This window comes from Nansenia antarctica (genome assembly GCF_963989245.1).
Source record: "Nansenia antarctica genome assembly, chromosome: 2".
Classification (NCBI taxonomy): domain Eukaryota; kingdom Metazoa; phylum Chordata; class Actinopteri; order Argentiniformes; family Microstomatidae; genus Nansenia; species Nansenia antarctica.
In genome coordinates this window covers 35,017,372-35,032,386 of record NC_137675.1, presented here as the reverse complement: position 1 = coordinate 35,032,386, position 15,015 = coordinate 35,017,372, and the positions used below count along the sequence as shown (strand labels likewise).

The window sequence follows — 15,015 nt, the reverse complement described above, 5'->3', positions numbered from 1 at the left end:
GTCTGATATTAGAGGAGTAACAACCCTGCTCCTACCCTGCCAGCCTGATATTAGAGGAGTAACAACCCTGCTCCTACCCTGCCAGTCTGATATTAGAGGAGAGGTAACAACCCTGCTCCTACCCTGCCAGTCTGATATTAGAAGAGTGGTAACAAGTGAAACAACTAACTAAACGGCTGAACTACAGTTACATTTCGGGCGTCATATGCCCTCAAAGGGGGGAAATACAATTGAAATGACATTAAACAAAGATAATACGATGGTTATCCTAATTTCTCAATTCTTTATTAACCAAGAAAATAAGGACATTTGTTTTCTCTCCATGCTTGTAATCCCTGTTCTCACTATGTGCCGATGATTCGCAGCAAGGCATTCTGGGATGTCATAACCCTCCGCTTGTGGCTCTTTTCGGAGTCTGGTGGCAAAGCCCTACCCCCTTGGCCCTACCCCTACATGAAAACAAGAATTGGGACACCCCTACCCTACACACCCCTACCCTACACACTCCTACCCTACACACCCCTACCCTACACACCCCTAACCTACACCCCTACCCTACACACCCCTACCCTACACCCCTACCCTACACCCCTACCCTACACACCCCTACCCTACACACCTCTACCCTACACCCCTACCCTACACCCCTACCCTACACACCCCTACCCTACACACCCCTACCCTACACACCCCTACCCTACACCCCTACCCTACACACCCCTACCCTACACACCCCTACCCTACACCCCTACCCTACACACCCCTACCCTACACACCCCTACCCTACACCCCTACCCTACACCCCTACCCTACACACCCCTACCCTACACCCCTACCCTACACACCCCTACCCTACACACCCCTACCCTACACCCCTACCCTACACACCCCTACCCTACACACCTCTACCCTACACACCCCTACCCTACACACCCCTACCCTACACCCCTACCCTACACCCCTACCCTACACACCCCTACCCTACACCCCTACCCTACACACCCCTACCCTACACACCCCTACCCTACACCTACCCTCTTAAGAAGTCGGTCGGCGCGCATGCGCAAACCGCGGAGGTGCGCTCGTGTTTCAAAACGTGCATGAAGTCTAGCGCCTAAGAACTTTTCAAACCACTTCTTAGCGCTAGGCGCAAAGTCAGATCGCATAATAGCAGGGGCGCCTAGCGCACTTCATTAACATATGAACACTCCCACAATGAGTAATATATGCACGGGAGTCTTACGTCTTATGTGTGGGCGCCTAGCGACACCTGCATAATAGCAGTAGCGCGTATGAAGCGCATAATAAGGGTGGCGGTAGGTCTTAACCTGGCGGTGCGTCTTAATTAAGACTTAAGACGGCAAGTTAAGAAGTGCATAATAGGGCCCATTGAGTCTATGAGAGTCACTACTGAACACATTGGGCCCTATTATGCACTTCTTAACTTGCCGTCTTAAGTCTTAATTAAGACGCACCGCCAGGTTAAGACCTACGCCCAAAACACACCCATGACTAATTTCTTTGCTTAGCGCCGGGTTTTAGGCGCCCACTACCGCACGCATAATAGCAAAGTGGCCTTGACCACGCCTCCACGTCTTAAGTTTAGATCTACCGCCTCGTCTTATTGATGAAGTGCATAATAGGGCCCATTGAGTCTATGAGAGTCACCATTGCACACATTGGGCCCTATTATGCACTTCATCAATAAGACGAGGCGGTAGATCTAAACGTAAGACGTGGAGGCGTGGTCAAGGCCACTTTGCTATTATGCGTGCTGCAGTGGGCGCCTAAAAGCCGGCGCTAAGCAAAGAAATTAGTCATGGGTGTGTTTTGGGCGTCTTCTCAATCAACCCAATCAGCGTGCCAGGTGCCATTCCCTTTAAGAACCGGCTGCGTTGAGTCATTAGCGCTATGCTATTATGGAAGTCCTAAGAAGGAGGTCAGCGCGCTTCTCTGCCTCTCCCTTCTGAAATAAAGCATTTATACTGTGACCGTAATTGACGTCTTGCCGTGGAGCCACGTGCGTGTTCATGTGTGCCCACATGCATGCGCAAACCGCGGAGGCGCGCTCGTGTTTCAAAACGTGCATGAAGTCTAAACGTAAGAACTTTTCAAACTACTTCTTAGCGATAGGAGCAAAGTCAGATCGCATAATAGCAGGGGCGCCTAGTGCACTTCATTAACATATGAACACTCCCACAATGAGCAATATATGCACGGGAGTTTTACGTCTTATGTGTGGGCGCCTATCGACACCTGCATAATAGCAGTAGCGCGTATGAAGCGCATAATAAGGGTGGCGGTAGGTCTTAACCTGGCGGTGCGTCTTAATTAAGACTTAAGACGGCAAGTTAAGAAGTGCATAATAGGGCCCCATTGAGTCTATGAGAGTCACCACTGAACACATTGAGTCTATGAGAGTCACCACTGAACACATTGAGTCTATGAGAGTCACCACTGAACATATTGGGCCCTATTATGCACTTCATAAGTCTTAAGCAATAAGACGAGGCGGTAGATCTAAACGTAAGACGTGGAGGCGTGGTCAAGGCCACTTTGCTATTATGCGTGCGGTAGTGGGCGCCTAAAACCCGGCGCTAAGCAAAGAAATTAGTCATGGGTGTGTTTTGGGCGTCTTCTCAATCAACCCAATCAGCGTGCCAGGTGCCATTCCCTTTAAGAACCGCCTGCGTTGAGTCATTAGCGCTATGCTATTATGGAAGTCCTAAGAAGGAGGTCAGCGCGCTTCTCTGCCTCTCCCTTCTGAAATAAAGCATTTATACTGTGACCGTAATTGACGTCTTGCCGTGGAGCCACATGCGTGTTCATGTGTGCCCACATGCATGCGCAAACCGCGGAGGCGCGCTCGTGTTTCAAAACGTGCATGAAGTCTAAACTTAAGAACTTTTCAAACCACTTCTTAGCGCTAGGAGCAAAGTCAGATCGCATAATAGCAGGGGCGCCTAGTGCACTTCATTAACATATGAACACTCCCACAATGAGTAATATATGCACGGGAGTATTACGTCTTATGTGTGGGCGCCTATCGACACCAGCATAATAGCAGTAGCGCGTATGAAGCGCATAATAAGGGTGGCGGTAGGTCTTAACCTGGCGGTGCGTCTTAATTAAGACTTAAGACGGCAAGTTAAGAAGTGCATAATAGGGCCCATTGAGTCTATGAGAGTCACCACTGAACATATTGGGCCCTATTATGCACTTCATAAGTCTTAAGCAATAAGACGAGGCGGTAGATCTAAACTTAAGACGTGGAGGCGTGGTCAAGGCCACTTTGCTATTATGCGTGCGGTAGTGGGCGCCTAAAACCCGGCGCTAAGCAAAGAAATTAGTCATGGGTGTGTTTTGGGCGTCTTCTCAATCAACCCAATCAGCGTGCCAGGTGCCATTCCCTTTAAGAACCGGCTGCGTTGAGTCATTAGCGCTATGCTATTATGGAAGTCCTAAGAAGGAGGTCAGCGCGCTTCTCTGCCTCTCCCTTCTGAAATAAAGCATTTATACTGTGACCGTAATTTATGTCTTGCCGTGGAGCCACGTGCGTGTTCATGTGTGCCCACATGCATGCGCAAACCGCGGAGGCGCGCTCGTGTTTCAAAACGTGCATGAAGTCTAAACTTAAGAACTTTTCAAACCACTTCTTAGCGCTAGGAGCAAAGTCAGATCGCATAATAGCAGTGGCGCCTAGTCCACTTCATTAACATATGAACACTCCCACAATGAGTAATATATGCACGGGAGTATTACGTCTTATGTGTGGGCGCCTATCGACACCGGCATAATAGCAGTAGCGCGTATGAAGCGCATAATAAGGGTGGTGGTAGGTCTTAACCTGGCGGTGCGTCTTAATTAAGACTTAAGACGGCAAGTTAAGAAGTGCATAATAGGGCCCATTGAGTCTATGAGAGTCATCACAGTGTATTGCTAGTAGTCAGTACGCTAGCTAGACCAAAGTCGCGCGTACATACAGAACTCTATCCATATAGCTCTGAATGTTGCCAAGCGTGTGTGTGTGTGTGTGTGTGTGTGTGTTCCACTCACCATCGAAGCAGTGGACCTGCAGTACTGTGTGTGCTCTCTTGCGGTTGGCGGTCCACTCCAGCAGACAGGGGGGGTAGGTGCGGGCGTGCGCCGGGCCCTGGGCCGAGTGCTGCATGGCCTGGATCAGACGGTGCTGACACACACACTCATACCCACCAGGACCGTAGTCAGACACAAACCTGACACACACACACACACACACACATTTGTATTATCTGTGGAGTTTTGTATGATACACGTACAGTACAGTACGTCTGTCTGTGTGTGTGTGTGTGTGTGTGTGTGTGTCTCACTTGAGCAGGTACTTCTCCAGCCTGTGAGAGGGAGGGAAGGCGGAGAGGAGAGCGGAGAGGAGGAGCCAACCTCTCCCTGAGTTCAGGTCGTTGGGGTTCCGCCACACCTGATTGGATGAGGGAAGATACAGGAAGTTAGGAGAGAAGAGAGGAGGGGAGGAGAGAAGAGAGGAGAAGAGAAGAGAAGAGAAAAGAAGAGAAGAGAAGAGAAGAGGAGAGAAGAGAAGAGAAGAGAGGAGGAGAGAAGAGAGGAGAAGAGAGAGAAGAGGAGAGGAGAGAAGAGGAGAGGAGAGAAGAGAAGAGAAGAGGAGAGAAGAGAAGAGAGGAGAAGAGAAGAGAAGAGAAGAGGAGAGAAGAGAGGAGAAGAGAGAGAAGAGGAGAGGAGAGAAGAGGAGAGAAGAGAAGAGAAGAGAAGAGGAGAGAAGAGGAGAGAAGAGAGGAGAAGAGAGAGAAGAGGAGAGGAGAGAAGAGGAGAGAAGAGAAGAGAAGAGAAGAGGAGAGGAGAGAAGAGGAGAGAAGAGAAGAGAAGAGAAGAGGAGAGAAGAGGAGAGAAGAGAGGAGAAGAGAGAGAAGAGGAGAGAAGAGGAGAGAAGAGAAGAGAAGAGGAGAGAAGAGAAGAGAAGAGGAGAGGAGAGAGGAGAGGAGAGGAGAGAAGAGAAGAGAGGAGGAGAGAAGAGAAGAGGAGAGAAGAGAAGAGAGGAGAGGAGAGAAGAGAAGAGAAGAGGAGAGAAGAGAAGAGAGGAGAAGAGAAGAGAAGATAGGGCAAGGCAAGTTTATTTGGCACATTTCATACAACAGGGGCAATTCAAAGTGCTTTACATACATTATTTAAAATTACAGCAAGAGGAGCATAGGAAAATAAAAATTACAATGAATAAAAGCAAATATAAGAAGTTAATAGATAAAAAGTTTAAAAAGACAATAGTTAATGGAAAAAAGACATTGATAGAAGTGTTTGTGTTTAATAATAACTGGTGCAAAACATGAAGGTTTTTAGCTTAGATTTAAATATTTTAAGGGTTTGGGCCTGTTTGATTTCTTCAGGGAGTTTGTTCCAGGAGCATGCAGCAGCGTGACTGAAAGCTGCTGCACCATGTTTTGTTTTTACTCTTGGAATTATTTAGGGTGGGAGGAGATCTGATATGTATTTTGGTCCAAGACCATTTTGTGATTTGTATGTAATTATGAGGATTTTGAATTACATTCTCTGAGAGACTGGTAGCCAGTGCAGGGATCTCAGGATTGGTGTAATGTGTTAACATTTCTTTGTTTTTGTTAGGACCCTAGCAGTGGCGTTTTGGATGAGCTGCAATTTACGAACAGCTCCTTTAGATAGGCCTGTTAAGAGAAGAGGAGAGGAGAGGAGAGGAGAGGAGAGGAGAGGAGAGGAGAGGAGAGAAGAGAAGAGAAGAGAAGAGGAGAGGAGAGGAGAGGAGAGGAGAGGAGAGGAGAGGAGAGGAGAGGAAGGGAGAGGAGAGGAATGGAGAGGAGAGGAGAGGAGAGAAGAGGAGAGGAGAGGAGAGGAGAGGAGAGGAGAGGAGAGGAGAGAAGAGGAGAGGAAAGGAGAGGAGAGGAGAGGAGAGGAGAGGAGAGGAGAGGAGAGGAGAGGAAGGGAGAGGAGAGGAATGGAGAGGAGAGGAGAGAAGAGGAGAGGAGAGGAGAGGAGAGGAGAGGAGAGGAGAGGAGAGGAGAGAAGAGAAGAGAAGAGAAGAGGAGAGGAGAGGAGAGGAGAGGAGAGGAGAGGAGAGGAGAGGAAGGGAGAGGAGAGGAATGGAGAGGAGAGGAGAGGAGAGAAGAGAACCTGGATCCAACCTGGATCCATACCAGTTCACCTACAGAGCCCACAGGTCCACAGAGGACGCCATCGCGACGACTCTCCACTCCACTCTATCCCACCTGGAGAGGGGAAACAGCTACGCGAGACTGCTCTTTGTGGACTTCAGCTCTGCCTTCAACACCATCCTTCCAGACAGGCTAGTGACCAAACTACTAGACCTGGGACTATCACACTCTATGGGCCCTATTATGCACTTCTTAACTTGCCGTCTTAAGTCTTAATTAAGACGCACCGCCAGGTTGAGACCTACCGCCACCCTTATTATGCGCTTCATACGCGCTACTGCTATTATGCAGGTGTCGCTAGGCGCCCACACATAAGACGTAAGACTCCCGTGCATATATTACTCATTGTGGGAGTGTTCATATGTTAATGAAGTGCGCTAGGCGCCCCTGCTATTATGCGATCTGACTTTGCGCCTAGCGCTAAGAAGTGGTTTGAAAAGTTCTTAGGCGCTAGAGTTCATGCACGTTTTGAAACACGAGCGCGCCTCCGCGGTTTGCGCATGCGCAAACCGCGGAGGCGCTCTCGTGTTTCAAAACGTGCATGAAGTCTAGCGCCTATGAACTGCATAATAGCATAGCGCTTATGACTTAACGCAGCCGGTTCTTAAAGGGAATGGCACCTGGCACGCTGATTGGGTTGATTGAGAAGACGCCCAAAACACACCCATGACTAATTTCTGGGCTTAGCGCCGGGTCTTAGGCGCCCACTACCGCACGCATAATAGCAAAGTGGCCTTGACCACGCCTCCACGTCTTAAGTTTAGATCTACCGCCTCGTCTTATTGCTTAAGACTTATGAAGTGCATAATAGGGCCCTATATGTGCATGGATCAAGGACTTCCTGTCCGACCGCCCCCAGAGGGTGCGGGTGGGCTCCCACACCTCCACAGCCCTCAGACTCAGCACTGGGTCCCCCCAGGGCTGCGTGCTAAGCCCCATCCTCTACAACCTCTACACCTACGACTTCACCCCCGTCCACCCCAGCAACTCCATCGTAAAGTTTGCAGACGACACCACCGTGGTGGGCTGCATCTCGGGGGGGGGACGAGGCGGCGTACAGGGATGAGGTAGAGCAGCTGAGCAAGCTGTGCAAGGTTAACAACCTGCTGCTGAACCAGTCAAAGACCCAGGAAATCATCGTGGACTTCAGGAGGAAAAAATCTGAGGTCCAGTCCCTGCTCATCGACGGAGGGAGCGTGGAGAGAGTCTCAACCCTCCGATTCCTGGGGGTGCACATACAGGATGACCTGTCCTGGAAGAACAACACAGCAGCCATCATCAAGAAGGCACAACAGCGGCTCTTCTTCCTGAGAGTCCTCAGGAAAGACCACATCAGACAGGAGATGCTGGTGGCCTTCTACCGCTGCGCTGTGGAGAGCATCCTCACCTACTGCATCTGCAACTGGTTCTCCAGCTGCACAGCCGCAGAGAGGAATGCGCTACAGAGAGTCGTGAGAACGGCCCAGAAGATCACCGGCGCCCCCCTCCCCTCTCTGGAAGAGCTGTACAACACACGCTGCCTCAGGAAGGCCTCCAAGATCTCCAGAGACCCATCCCACCCTGGGTACGAACACTTTGCTCGGCTGCCCTCGAACAGGCGGTACAGGACCATGTTCGCAAGGACAAACAGACTGAAGCTCAGCTTCTACCCCAGGGCCATCCAGGCCCTGAACACAGCAAAGACCTAGGTTCTGGGCCCTGGACAGTCTGGACGGATTGATGGCAGCTGCTGGATTGAAAATCAGGTGTAGTGCTGAGGCACAAATGTGTACATTTCAAGCCTGCAAACTGCGACACTTTAAATGAATGTGCAATAACACTATGTGCAATATGACAACCCTAGGGTACATAAGGTTGCAGAGAATAGGAAATGTTAGAATAGGTATAGTATAGCATAGAGTACAGCACAGTGTTTTATTTGTACAGTATATTATAGTGGATAGTGTACATAGCCTTTATTTATGTAAACCAGCTCCTTTCCCTTCTTTTTTTTTTCCTTTTTTTTCTTTTTCTTTCCTAGCACCAGGGGAGCCCCCCCTCCCAAATTTCGTTGTTTGGTACCTGTACTATATCAATGACAATAAAGACTATTCATTCATTCAGAAGAGAAGAGGAGAGAAGAGAAGAGAAGAGGAGAGAAGAGGAGAGAAGAGGAGAGAAGAGAAGAGAGGAGAGGACACCCTGGGCCGTTGCATGTATGGTGATCTACAACGAGGGATGAGGTCTCACCTGATTGGCTACCTGTGCCAGGATCTCGTCCCGGAGACCGGGATTGGCCAGCCCTCTCTGGATGATGTAGTTCCCAAACAGGTTCTCCTGAGCTCCGTTCAGGTTGGGATCCCCCATGAACCGCAAGATCTAGCAGGGTAGAGGAGTGTGTAGCAGGGTAGAGGTGTGTGTAGCAGGGTAGAGGTGTGTGTAGCAGTATAGAGGTGTGTGTAGCAGGGTACAGGTGTGTGTAGTAGGGTAGAGGTGTGTGTAGTAGGGTAGAGGTGTGTGTAGCAGGGTAGAGGTGTGTGTAGTAGGGTAGAGGTGTGTGTAGCAGGGTAGAGGTGTGTGTAGTAGGGTAGAGGTGTGTGTAGTAGGGTGTGTGTAGTAGGGTAGAGGTGTGTGTAGCAGGGTAGAGGAGTGTGTAGCAGGGTAGAGGTGTGTGTAGTAGGGTGTGTGTAGTAGGGTGTGTGTAGTAGGGTAGAGGTGTGTGTAGCAGGGTAGACGTGTGTGTAGTAGGGTGTGTGTAGTAGGGTGTGTGTAGCAGGGTAGAGGTGTGTGTAGCAGGGTAGAGGTGTGTGTAGCAGGGTAGAGGTGTGTGCAGTAGGGTGTGTGTAGTAGGGTGTGTGTAGTAGGGTAGAGGTGTGTGTAGCAGGGTAGAGGAGTGTGTAGTAGGGTAGAGGTGTGTGTAGTAGGGTAGAGGTGTGTGTAGCAGGGTAGAGGAGTGTGTAGCAGGGTAGAGGTGTGTGTAGTAGGGTAGAGGTGTGTGTAGCAGGGTAGAGGTGTGTGTAGCAGGGTAGAGGTGTGTGTAGCAGGGTAGAGGAGTGTGTAGCAGGGTAGAGGTGTGTGTAGCAGGGTAGAGGTGTGTGTAGCAGGGTAGAGGAGTGTGTAGCAGGGTAGAGGTGTGTGTAGTAGGGTAGAGGTGTGTGTAGCAGGGTAGAGGAGTGTGTAGTAGGGTGTGTGTAGTAGGGTAGAGGTGTGTGTAGCAGGGTAGAGGAGTGTGTAGCAGGGTAGAGGTGTGTGTAGTAGGGTGTGTGTAGTAGGGTAGAGGAGTGTGTAGTAGGGTAGAGGAGTGTGTAGTAGGGTAGAGGAGTGTGTAGTAGGGTAGAGGAGTGTGTAGTAGGGTAGAGGTGTGTGTAGCAGGGTAGAGGTGTGTGTAGCAGGGTAGAGGTGTGTGTAGCAGGGTAGAGGAGTGTGTAGCAGGGTAGAGGTGTGTGTAGCAGGGTACAGGTGTGTGTAGCAGGGTAGAGGTTTGTGTAGCAGGGTAGAGGAGTGTGTAGTAGGGTAGAGGTGTGTGTAGCAGGGTAGAGGAGTGTGTAGTAGGGTGTGTGTAGTAGGGTAGAGGTGTGTGTAGCAGGGTAGAGGAGTGTGTAGCAGGGTAGAGGTGTGTGTAGTAGGGTGTGTGTAGTAGGGTAGAGGAGTGTGTAGTAGGGTGTGTGTAGTAGGGTAGAGGTGTGTGTAGCAGGGTAGAGGTGTGTGTAGTAGGGTAGAGGTGTGTGTAGTAGGGTAGAGGTGTGTGTAGCAGGGTAGAGGAGTGTGTAGCAGGGTAGAGGTGTGTGTAGTAGGGTGTGTGTAGCAGGGTAGAGGAGTGTGTAGCAGGGTAGAGGAGTGTGTAGTAGGGTGTGTGTAGTAGGGTAGAGGTGTGTGTAGCAGGGTAGAGGTGTGTGTAGTAGGGTAGAGGTGTGTGTAGTAGGGTAGAGGTGTGTGTAGCAGGGTAGAGGAGTGTGTAGCAGGGTAGATGAGTTTGTAGCGGGGTAGAGGTGTGTGTAGTAGGGTAGAGGTGTGTGTAGCAGGGTAGAGGTGTGTGTAGCAGGGTAGAGGTGTGTGTAGCAGGGTAGAGGAGTGTGTAGTAGGGTGTGTGTAGCAGGGTAGAGGTGTGTGTAGTAGGGTAGAGGTGTGTGTAGCAGGGTAGAGGTGTGTGTAGTAGGGTAGAGGAGTGTGTAGCAGGGTAGAGGAGTGTGTAGCAGGGTACAGGAGTGTGTAGCAGGGTAGAGGTGTGTGTAGTAGGGTAGAGGTGTGTGTAGCAGGGTAGAGGAGTGTGTAGCGGGGTAGAGGTGTGTGTAGTAGGGTAGAGGTGTGTGTAGCAGGGTAGAGGAGTGTGTAGCAGGGTAGAGGAGTGTGTAGCAGGGTAGAGGAGTGTGTAGCAGGGTAGAGGTGTGTGTAGTAGGGTAGAGGTGTGTGTAGTAGGGTAGAGGAGTGTGTAGCAGGGTAGAGGAGTGTGTAGCAGGGTAGAGGTGTGTGTAGTAGGGTAGAGGAGTGTGTAGTAGGGTAGAGGAGTGTGTAGCAGGGTAGAGGAGTGTGTAGCAGGGTAGAGGTGTGTGTAGTAGGGTAGAGGTGTGTGTAGCAGGGTAGAGGAGTGTGTAGCAGGGTAGAGGAGTGTGTAGCGGGGTAGAGGTGTGTGTAGCAGGGTAGAGGTGTGTGTAGCAGGGTAGAGGAGTGTGTAGCAGGGTAGAGGTGTGTGTAGCAGGGTAGAGGTGTGTGTAGCAGGGTAGAGGTGTGTGTAGTAGGGTGTGTGTAGCAGGGTAGAGGAGTGTGTAGTAGGGTAGAGGTGTGTGTAGCAGGGTAGAGGTGTGTGTAGCAGGGTAGAGGAGTGTGTAGTAGGGTAGAGGAGTGTGTAGCAGGGTAGAGGAGTGTGTAGCAGGGTAGAGGTGTGTGTAGCAGGGTAGAGGAGTGTGTAGCAGGGTAGAGGAGTGTGTAGTAGGGTAGAGGAGTGTGTAGTAGGGTAGAGGAGTGTGTAGCAGGGTAGAGGAGTGTGTAGCAGGGTAGAGGAGTGTGTAGCAGGGTAGAGGAGTGTGTAGCAGGGTAGAGGAGTGTGTAGTAGGGTAGAGGAGTGTGTAGCAGGGTAGAGGAGTGTGTAGCAGGGTAGAGGTGTGTGTAGCAGGGTAGAGGAGTGTGTAGCAGGGTAGAGGAGTGTGTAGCAGGGTAGAGGAGTGTGTAGTAGGGTAGAGGAGTGTGTAGCAGGGTACAGGAGTGTGTAGTAGGGTAGAGGTGTGTGTAGTAGGGTAGAGGTGTGTGTAGCAGGGTAGAGGAGTGTGTAGCAGGGTAGAGGAGTGTGTAGTAGGTTAGAGGAGTGTTTAGCAGGGTAGAGGTGTGTGTAGCAGGGTAGAGGAGTGTGTAGCAGGGTAGAGGAGTGTGTAGTAGGGTAGAGGTGTGTGTAGCAGGGTAGAGGTGTGTGTAGTAGGGTAGACGTGTGTGTAGCAGGGTAGAGGTGTGTGTAGCAGGGTAGAGGTGTGTGTAGTAGGGTAGAGGAGTGTGTAGTAGGGTAGAGGTGTGTGTAGTAGGGTAGAGGAGTGTTTAGCAGGGTAGAGGTGTGTGTAGTAGGTTAGAGGAGTGTTTAGCAGGGTAGAGGTGTGTGTAGTAGGTTAGAGGAGTGTTTAGCAGGGTAGAGGTGTGTGTAGTAGTGTAGAGGAGTGTGTAGCAGGGTAGAGGAGTGTGTAGTAGGGTAGAGGAGTGTTTAGCAGGGTAGAGGTGTGTGTAGTAGGGTGTGTGTAGCAGGGTAGAGGTGTGTGTAGTAGGGTAGAGGTGTGTGTAGCAGGGTAGAGGTGTGTGTAGTAGGGTAGAGGAGTGTGTAGTAGGGTAGAGGTGTGTGTAGTAGGGTAGAGGAGTGTGTAGTAGGGTAGAGGTGTGTGTAGCAGGGTAGAGGTGTGTGTAGTAGGGTAGAGGAGTGTGTAGCAGGGTAGAGGAGTGTGTAGCAGGATAGAGGTGTGTGTAGCAGGGTAGAGGAGTGTGTAGCAGGGTAGAGGAGTGTGTAGCAGGGTAGAGGAGTGTGTAGTAGGTTAGAGGAGTGTTTAGCAGGGTAGAGGAGTGTGTAGTAGGTTAGAGGTGTGTGTAGCAGGGTAGAGGAGTGTGTAGTAGGTTAGAGGAGTGTTTAGCAGGGTAGAGGTGTGTGTAGTAGGTTAGAGGAGTGTTTAGCAGGGTAGAGGTGTGTGTAGTAGGTTAGAGGAGTGTTTAGCAGGGTAGAGGAGTGTGTAGCAGGGTAGAGGAGTGTGTAGTAGGGTAGAGGTGTGTGTAGCAGGGTAGAGGTGTGTGTAGTAGGGTAGAGGTGTGTGTAGCAGGGTAGAGGTGTGTGTAGTAGGGTAGAGGAGTGTGTAGTAGGGTAGAGGTGTGTGTAGTAGGGTAGAGGAGTGTTTAGCAGGGTAGAGGTGTGTGTAGTAGGTTAGAGGAGTGTTTAGCAGGGTAGAGGAGTGTGTAGTAGGGTAGAGGTGTGTGTAGCAGGGTAGAGGTGTGTGTAGCAGGGTAGAGGTGTGTGTAGTAGGTTAGAGGAGTGTTTAGCAGGGTAGAGGTGTGTGTAGTAGGTTAGAGGAGTGTTTAGCAGGGTAGAGGTGTGTGTAGTAGTGTAGAGGAGTGTGTAGCAGGGTAGAGGAGTGTGTAGTAGGGTAGAGGAGTGTTTAGCAGGGTAGAGGTGTGTGTAGTAGGGTGTGTGTAGCAGGGTAGAGGTGTGTGTAGTAGGGTAGAGGTGTGTGTAGCAGGGTAGAGGTGTGTGTAGTAGGGTAGAGGAGTGTGTAGTAGGGTAGAGGTGTGTGTAGTAGGGTAGAGGAGTGTGTAGTAGGGTAGAGGTGTGTGTAGCAGGGTAGAGGTGTGTGTAGTAGGGTAGAGGAGTGTGTAGCAGGGTAGAGGAGTGTGTAGCAGGGTAGAGGTGTGTGTAGCAGGGTAGAGGAGTGTGTAGCAGGGTAGAGGAGTGTGTAGTAGGGTAGAGGAGTGTGTAGCAGGGTAGAGGAGTGTGTAGCAGGGTAGAGGTGTGTGTAGCAGGGTAGAGGAGTGTGTAGTAGGGTAGAGGAGTGTGTAGCAGGGTAGAGGAGTGTGTAGTAGGGTAGAGGAGTGTGTAGCAGGGTACAGGAGTGTGTAGCAGGGTAGAGGTGTGTGTAGTAGGGTAGAGGTGTGTGTAGCAGGGTAGAGGTGTGTGTAGCAGGGTAGAGGAGTGTGTAGCAGGGTAGAGGAGTGTGTAGTAGGTTAGAGGAGTGTTTAGCAGGGTAGAGGAGTGTGTAGTAGGTTAGAGGTGTGTGTAGCAGGGTAGAGGAGTGTGTAGTAGGTTAGAGGAGTGTTTAGCAGGGTAGAGGTGTGTGTAGTAGGTTAGAGGAGTGTTTAGCAGGGTAGAGGTGTGTGTAGTAGGTTAGAGGAGTGTTTAGCAGGGTAGAGGAGTGTGTAGCAGGGTAGAGGAGTGTGTAGTAGGGTAGAGGTGTGTGTAGCAGGGTAGAGGTGTGTGTAGTAGGGTAGAGGTGTGTGTAGCAGGGTAGAGGTGTGTGTAGTAGGGTAGAGGAGTGTGTAGTAGGGTAGAGGTGTGTGTAGTAGGGTAGAGGAGTGTTTAGCAGGGTAGAGGTGTGTGTAGTAGGTTAGAGGAGTGTTTAGCAGGGTAGAGGAGTGTGTAGTAGGGTAGAGGTGTGTGTAGCAGGGTAGAGGTGTGTGTAGCAGGGTAGAGGTGTGTGTAGTAGGTTAGAGGAGTGTTTAGCAGGGTAGAGGTGTGTGTAGTAGGTTAGAGGAGTGTTTAGCAGGGTAGAGGTGTGTGTAGTAGTGTAGAGGAGTGTGTAGCAGGGTAGAGGAGTGTGTAGTAGGGTAGAGGAGTGTTTAGCAGGGTAGAGGTGTGTGTAGTAGGGTGTGTGTAGCAGGGTAGAGGTGTGTGTAGTAGGGTAGAGGTGTGTGTAGCAGGGTAGAGGTGTGTGTAGTAGGGTAGAGGAGTGTGTAGTAGGGTAGAGGTGTGTGTAGTAGGGTAGAGGAGTGTGTAGTAGGGTAGAGGTGTGTGTAGCAGGGTAGAGGTGTGTGTAGTAGGGTAGAGGAGTGTGTAGCAGGGTAGAGGAGTGTGTAGCAGGGTAGAGGTGTGTGTAGCAGGGTAGAGGTGTGTGTAGCAGGGTAGAGGAGTGTGTAGCAGGGTAGAGGAGTGTGTAGTAGGGTAGAGGTGTGTGTAGCAGGGTAGAGGTGTGTGTAGCAGGGTAGAGGAGTGTGTAGCGGGGTAGAGGTGTGTGTAGCAGGGTAGAGGTGTGTGTAGTAGGGTAGAGGAGTGTGTAGCAGGGTAGAGGTGTGTGTAGTAGGGTAGAGGTGTGTGTAGCAGGGTAGAGGTGTGTGTAGCAGGGTAGAGGTGTGTGTAGTAGGGTAGAGGTGTGTGTAGTAGGGTACAGGAGTGTGTAGCAGGGTAGAGGAGTGTGTAGCGGGGTAGAGGTGTGTGTAGCAGTGTGGTGTTTATGTACCAGTATGAAGACATCCAGCGCTCCCTGTTTCAGCTCCTCGTCCACCCTGAGCAGAGACCTCTCCAACGGGGCTGTCAGCATCCCAAACAACGCCTCCTGGACACGTGGCACGCACACACACACACACGCACGCACGCACGCACGCACGCGTACGCACACACACACACACACACACACACACACACACACACACACACAAAACACACATATATATATATACAAACAGTGTGGACTTACTTACTCTACATATGGCTCGTATGTAGCACAAAAGGATGACAGTAAAGACATTTAGGACATTTAGAAAGGCACAACTAAAGCGGGGTACACACATAAGGATTTTCTGGCCGATTTTGGCCCGATTTTCGGATGGCTGAAAACGACAGAAAACGCCCGATTATCAGATGGCTCTTAACATTTTCCTATAACAAAATCCAGTG

At 50.6% G+C, this 15,015-nt stretch overlaps 1 protein-coding gene across 1 annotated transcript in view; it reads right to left on the bottom strand.

Moving 5' to 3' along the window:
• myo15ab (myosin XVAb) overlaps window positions 1–15,015 on the bottom strand; it is a gene marked incomplete at both ends in the record, with an annotated part of 175,943 nt that overhangs the window by 111,210 nt on the left and 49,718 nt on the right. Inside the window, 4 exons of the mRNA XM_080523006.1 lie at window positions 4,057–4,235; window positions 4,350–4,456; window positions 8,421–8,549; window positions 14,579–14,674. Of these exons, the coding sequence (XP_080379132.1) occupies window positions 4,057–4,235; window positions 4,350–4,456; window positions 8,421–8,549; window positions 14,579–14,674 (511 nt within the window). The remainder of the gene's footprint in view (window positions 1–4,056; window positions 4,236–4,349; window positions 4,457–8,420; window positions 8,550–14,578; window positions 14,675–15,015) is intronic.